This window comes from Macadamia integrifolia, chromosome 7, assembly GCF_013358625.1.
Source record: "Macadamia integrifolia cultivar HAES 741 chromosome 7, SCU_Mint_v3, whole genome shotgun sequence".
NCBI lineage: Eukaryota > Viridiplantae > Streptophyta > Magnoliopsida > Proteales > Proteaceae > Macadamia > Macadamia integrifolia.
In genome coordinates this window covers 21183874-21191485 of record NC_056563.1, presented here as the reverse complement: position 1 = coordinate 21191485, position 7612 = coordinate 21183874, and the positions used below count along the sequence as shown (strand labels likewise).

Here is a 7612-nt window from a genome sequence, read left to right as displayed (position 1 = left end):
TCACTTAAATCCGCAGAGGTTATTTTGGTCTTAAAAGTGTTACAACTGACACTGGAAACGGCCGTTATTAATTTACAATGTCCCTTAGGTACCTATCCAACTGTCAACAGTTGAATTGCACCTAAGGTTGAGAGTGTTCTAAATGGATTTTTCCTTCTTGATATCTATGCATTTATTTCATAGTTTCCTTCCTAAACGCCTAAGACTCAGCTCACAACCCTCTCTCCCTCTCTATATAAAGCAATATTGGATGTCGTCCTCTCTCTCTCTCTCTCTCTCTCTATAGAGCAAATTAAGGAAGACTCTTATACAGTCTTTCTCTGCAACAACAAAAAAGCAATAATGGGGAAGGAAACAGTTTTCACAGGCAGAGCGGTTGATAAACATATGATTGTTGAAGATCACATCGAAATCGATCAGTCTTTGTTGATTGATACTAATTTTCTCACTGTAAGCTCATTGATCAGCTCACGTGAACATTCGGTTATCTACAAAGGAAGGTAAAGTACGTAATTCTTTATCTATCTTTTTTTCTCCTCCTCCATTGGTGATTTGCTTCATGGCCTTTTCTTCTTGTTTATATAAGATTACTATTATTGTTAAAAAAAACTGATGGGCTTTTGAAACGGATCTATAAGTGTTGAACATGCATTTGGGTTTCTCTTACGGAGAATCTATGAGATCTAACCTTTTGATTGGATTCGAAAAGGTTATTTTAGATTCCGACAATAAGGAATAAGAATTATCGATGATAATCATTATTCTAGGAGTCCAATTATAGGGTTAAATAACCATTGATGAAGAGATTCTATATTTCAAAAACTAGATTTGGCTCCATAACTGTTATTTTACAATTTTTAACTCTTTCAACAAACCAATTTTCATTTTCCTTTCCATCAAGTGTTTTGATCACTCTTCCAATAAACCAACTAAGATTACTAACAAGAAAAGGGAGAAGGAAGTACGAGTTGTTCATGTGTACCCTCCTCTCCCCTCTCTCTCCTTATTAAATATGTCAACTCTCTATTTTTTTCTCTCTCCTCATTAAATATTAACTTTGAGAATAATTAGAATGCAAATATAAGCAGGCAATGTATAAATCCTTCTCTTGATTCCCTCTTTTGGGACACATTAATTAATTTTCTACATAGATTTGATGTCTCATGCCATGGGACCTATCACGGTGAGGGTTTTAATCATTAGTATGTTAAACATGTGTCATGTTCTTTCCTTGTTAAATATGTTGACTCCTTTCTCTCTCATTAAATATGTTGTATCGCTTCATGATACTAGCTTGGCATATAATTAAGCGAGTAGTATATAGATCCCTCTCCCGTCTTCCTCTCTTTTGACATATTAATTTTCTAAATAGTTTCGATATGTCGTGCCATGGGACCTATCACATTGAGGGTTCTAACCTTTGGTACGTTAAACATGTGTCACTTCTTTACATCTTAATTTTTGTTATTGACATTCTTTACATCAAGGACCAACAACAAGCAATGCAGCCAAAGAAAGAGAAGGGGAATTCTACTAGCAAACCCTATGAGACCCATTTCTCTTTTGAATTATTTGTGAAGAGTAAGGGATAACAAAACGTGCAAGTCGCAATGGAGAGCTGAAAACTTGTATTCTTGCAAGCCCTTGATTCCATTATCAAATAATATGTGTGTGTGTGTGTGCTTGCTGTCGGTAGCCTATGTAGTTCTTTTTTGATATCTCGTTCAAAAATTTCATGGATTTGAATCATCCTAATGATTTTTTGTTAAGAATCAGCAAGTAGACCTTTTTAATAATATCGAGAAAGAACATAGAATATAATGAAAATTTCTGAATGTTGAACTACTAATCCACCTTCGGTATGACCATCAGTAGAAAAGTAGTCCAAGAAACTCATAGCCAGAGATCAATAAAATTGCAATTCAGCCTTAAGCTACTAATTCACCTTCGGCATGGCCATCAGCAGAAAAGTAGTCCAACCAAAATTGCAATCATATTATGAGAATCTGTAACTGGGTCTCAATTGATCATCCCAAGTTATATCTTCCACTATGAAGTGGGGGGGGGGTGTTCCATGTTGAAGAAGTTTGTGTGAAAGCTTCATATATATTACAATAAAAAGTGCTTACTAAACATGATTTTGTAGGTTCAAAGGTGCTCCAGCAGCCTTAAAGATCATAAAACCAATGAATGCATTAAATGTGAGTCCTGATCACAACGATAAGATTCTAAGGGAGATTATGATGCTATCTCGAGTGAAGCATGAAAATATAGAGAAGGTATGGTATGCTTTCACTTTAGATTTGAGAGCTCTCTTTGCTTTACCAAAAAAAAATCTTATGACCTTATACCTAGCTAATGAGGTTGCCTAACCTGACCATTTACTTCATTTGGTAATGCTTGAAACTGGTCAATGCTATGAATTGACTTATTAATATAACATATTTTTCTGTTACAGTTTATTGGTGCCACTGTGCATGCAACTTTCGCAATAGTAATGGAGTTCATGAAAAGTGGATCACTTCAGAAATATTTGTTCAGAATCAAACCTAATGGCGGTTTAGATTTGAAACTCTGTAGAAACTTTGCTTTGGATATTTCTAGAGCTATGGAATGCTTACACAGAAATGGCATCATTCACAGAAACCTGAAACCAAGTAATATACATTTTTGTTAGTTTAATTTTGGAGATCTATTTATTTATTCGTTTTCTTTTTGAGGTAAAAAGCCATGGTTCTTGGGTGTTTTATTCATGCAGGTAACATACTTCTTAGTGAAAATCAGAAAAAAATAAAATTGTGGAATTTGGATTTTCATGGGAAGAGACCCTGATTGAAAATATGACTTCTGGGGTTGGAACACTTCGTTGGATGGCTCCTGAGGTAACAATCATCCATTTGTCAATAACGGTTATTTAGGTCTTCGGCTTGACTAATCCCCACGGGTCCATATTGACCACATAATCTTATGGATCGGGTTATACCTAAGTTGAATGACAAATTTCACCAAAAGCAGTGAAAAGCACTAAACACCCCATGGGAGTTGCCCCAATGAGGTAAGAGAAGTCAAACTTAGAACCACACGCTTTTTTATGCGAAAGTCCCTTACCAACTCGACTCTCCTTTGGGGTTACAACTATAACAACTATCCCCTTTTCTACTTTCTCCTGATTTCTTACAAACCTACCTACTAGTTTGAATTTTAAGATTACAATTATCCTTCCTCTATGTTTCTTGATCAGCTGTTCGGGGAAGGATCACTTAAACATGGAGAAAAGATACACCATGATCACAAGGTTGACATCTACAGTCTCTCCATGGTTTTGTGGGAAATGCTTAACAATTGCATACCATTCGAGGAGATGGATAACATCCAAGTAGCATATGTAGCAAAATAGGCACCTATCTATATATAATCTATCCTTTTACATATGCTTTTCCTGATATTGATGATATATATGTTAATGGTTTTGATGAACTTGAATTTTTTGGGGTTTTGCAGAAAGTGAGGCCTAGTTTGGAGAAGGTACCAAAGGTGATAGCCTCACTCTTGGAGTTGTGCTGGGCGGCTGACCCTAGCCACCGCCCTGAATTCATCCATATCATCAGAACTCTATCTGAATTCCTCAAAACTATCACCCTACACTACTACTCCATTGGTCACAATTGAAGAAGAAGAAGAAGAAGAAGAAGACTTTTTCTGCATCAGCCAGACAGTAGAGGTAGATAGTGTGTCTACCACTGCCATTTCCAATATTGATCATGTGGTCCAAGAGGTCAAAGGGGTTGAGGGAACTGTTGACAAGCATAGGAGCTCTTTATACTCCAAAATCTGTAATTTCTTTGGTCTCTGCTTCCCCAAATGCTCATCCCCTCAGGAGTCACTTTGAAGTATAGATTCTTCAATAAAGTTGATAGTTGTTTATGCTTCAATCTTGTTTTCTCTTTCTATTGTGGTGTTGGTGGTGGCATGAGACTTAGGCCTCAACAAATATGAAATAGTGAGTTGTTTCCCTCAACATGAAATTTTAATATCAATGCCATTTTCCTGGTTGTGTTTTTAAAAAGTACATGAATCAAGCCTTTGTGGGGTAAGACTTGGTATATAGCGCTAAACCAAGTATTAGATGTCCTGCCTTTGGTCTAAATGTTGGAAGTGTGTCCATCAAATTTGAAAAAGAATATTTAAATTTATTTATTATGTGTAATTATTGATTAGATATGATTGTCTTTTGTTATTCACTTAAAATGGTTCTCGACCAAGAATAAGATTGGACATCATGTTCATGTTCATATGGTCGTTATACTATGTGCTCTTAGAAATAGAGATTCTAAGACACAAGTGTGAGTGCACAGAAAGTGTGGGCATTGAACAAGATCGCACGAAAATCTTGCATGTCACATTGATAGTTGATGAGGAACAAGATTCTTGTTAGTAAAATTTTTGTTACACATCATGTATTTTGTCACACCGATGATTGATATCACCTTGACTATATATCAGTATACAGAATTTATGATGTATAATCATAAACGAGAGTCGCTCAACATCGAATCTATTACCACTAATGGGGAATACCGAGAATAAGAATTTCTGTGTGATTGGACAAATTTTGGTAATGTTCTTGTAAAAAGTGTTTATAAATCATTTTAAAAATAATGTTATTGTATTAAACAATTTAAAAACTAATTGGTTAATTTAATCATTGATACATAATGCTTATGCAAACATGTTTGATGGATTAGGGTTTGACAATAATAAATTTATATCATTTTAGTCCATTATGTGATATTATTAGTTCAGAGACTAATTTGCTACTAATTGGATTAAGTTACAGATATTAAAATACATCTAAAAATGAAATATATGGCCACGGTTGTAAACAACAGTTTCTGCCAAAGAAAAAAAAAGTTGTAAACAATAGCAGCCATAGATATATGGTTACAGTATATAGTAACAGCAGCTTTAATTATATATATATATATATATATATATATATTCTGTGGCAGGTGGCAAAAACTGACACAGATTATGAAATTTCAAGTAAAAAAAATTGGCCCATCAAATTCCCTTCCGTCAGCGACTAGGTAGTAAGTAGATATTCCTTTTCCCACTCACAATTTCACTCACTCTGTCTTTCTATATTGAATATGTATGTTCATTAAACCTGATTTATGAAGATGAAAGTGGGGGTGATGATGAGTTGCGAGCAAAGAAAGAGTTTTCAAGTGTAGGGAAAAGTGGGTTGAGGTTGGGTTGCGAGGGGCCTAGAGGTGAGTTGCAAGGGATTTTTGACTGGGATGAAATTTTGTTGCTATTTGGGTTTCCTATTACTTGGGTCATGTAGTCAAATAAATGTAATCTAGAACAAAGTTAGCAAAGATGAGAATGGCAAAAAAATAGAAATGAACGGTACGGTTATTAAACAATAAAATTTTTTGAATGATACGGTAAAAAAAAAAAAAAGAGAACGGCAATAAATGAAAAATGGACGGTACAAGTTTTAAACGTGTAGATTTCAAACAAACGGGACCAAAAAAACAGTAGTATACTCGTATATATCAATTAAGGAATTATTACATGAATATCTACATCTAATTTTCAAAGCATGTAGATTTCAAACAAACGGGACCAAAAAAACAATAGTATACTCGTATATATATTACATGAATATCTACATCTAATTTTCAAAGCAACTACAGTATTTGACACTAATGCATATATATCTCATATCTCATTATAAGTTTTATGACATATAATTGAATATCATCAAACACCAATTCTAAATTCATATGCTACACATGTCCAAATTTTATTGAGCAATGTGGCTTGAGTCTTGACTATGATGTTGTTCATTATTGTCAACATATTCAATACACTCTTGTAGTAATGTATGTTCGGTTTGAGTTGAGAGTCATCACTTTATAAACATTTTTCAGCAAATGCATCAATTTGTATTTCAATTTCGGAATCCATACATTGATATTGAGTCGAAGTTGATCATGAGAAATATAGGTCATTGAATTAGTTTCAAGTCGGCGAAAGAATCAGGTTGATCAAAGTTCGGGAGAGAGAGACATGGTCAATTGAGTACCATTATGTTCAACAAGTTAAGTCTTAAAAAAGCCAAAAAAGGGGAACGTGTTTATAACGGGAATGCTTGCCGTTCGCAGTTTTTTCAAGTATCTTGAAAAATATACGGAAAAATGTTTTTAATCAATAAAAAATGAGAACGTGTTTAAACACATTTTTGCTAACAATGATCTGGAATGACATTTTGAAAAATACTATAACCTAAGAGGATATTTGTGAACCTAAAGAAAGTAATAATAAACAGGTACTTTACTTTTTAGTAGAAATTTGACCATTAATATATATTAATGATGAATACAAATATCAACTCATTAATAACGCTTTTAGAATGAGTCACTTAGTTACTATATTAACTCACCTATAGTTCTTGAACCAATTCGCGCTGTCTAGCCACCTCACTTTGAACAGGAATTAAACATGTGTCACATTGTTTGCATCCAGCAAGATACCAACCAAGTAGTACCCTTAAAGAAATTAAAGAAATGGAAAATGATTTATGTGGGGGAATTATTTCTGTAAAGGGGGAGTGTGGCCTTGTTCCTAGACATCGACACTAATGAAATGAAAAATGACTTTTCTGCTTATATTTGTTTTTTGTGTTTTCATCAGACACTAGCAGGAGCCCCACCCCATCCCACCCCACCCCACCCCACCCCAGAAAACACTTCTTTAAAAGGAAAACCCACAAAAAGAAAGAGAGGGGGTGCAACTAAAGGAGGCCCTGTGAGACCTACTTCCTAGGAGTTTTAGATTGAGGTTAAGTAGTCTTGAAATGTTAAAAAGTACCAATGGCTTAGTTGGAACTTGGAAGATAATGTAACGCATAACAATTAAGAAGAGGTTTCTGTTGAATTATTAAATATTACACGTAATTCTATCTTAGGAATATAACCATAAATATCTTATTATCTTATTTAATATATCGTCAACCCACGTTACAGCCAAAGAGTGTTTTTTCGCTGGTTCCTTCCTTTTGGTTTATTTTTGGTAAAATTTATTAATTTTATTTTTTTAAAACGGTTTCCTTTTTATAAAGGAAAAATGTAAATGCTTACTAACTGACACAGCGAGGTGCTCTCCAACCCTGCCTGTTGTCCCACATGCATTCGATGGCTGAGAGTTCCTTGGGGTCTGCATGCATGTATTGGGATGTGTGTCTTAATGCTCTCAGCCGTCGGATGCATTGCTGGAGAGGATCTAGGTCAGGCTAGTATTGTTAGTAAATTAGTCGTCAAGGAGACCTCCAAATATTAATGGTTCATCCCTCAACTATAATTGTATTACAAATTTGCCATCATCCCAAGAAAAAAAGCTTGGAGAAATATTAACACCCTATATATGCTATAGTACTTAGAGTTTGATTCCAATCCTATGGTTCTTGACCTTCCTTTCTTCTTGATTGGATATTAGAAAATTATGACCCATGCAAAAAAAAAAAAAAAACAATTTTAAAATGTATTGTTTTATACTTTTTTTTTGGGGGGGGGTGTGGGAATGGTGAGAAAAATCATACAATTTC

General features: G+C 34.5%; 1 protein-coding gene across 1 annotated transcript; it reads left to right on the top strand.

Moving 5' to 3' along the window:
* The first annotated feature begins 342 nt into the window (after positions 1-342).
* On the top strand, positions 343-2677 carry LOC122084818 (serine/threonine/tyrosine-protein kinase HT1-like). Its single transcript, XM_042653244.1, has 3 exons — positions 343-500; positions 2147-2279; positions 2459-2677. The coding sequence occupies exons 1-3, from the start codon at positions 343-345 to the stop codon at positions 2675-2677; spliced, it is 510 nt and encodes a 169-aa protein (XP_042509178.1).
* Positions 2678-7612: the final 4935 nt, after the last annotated feature.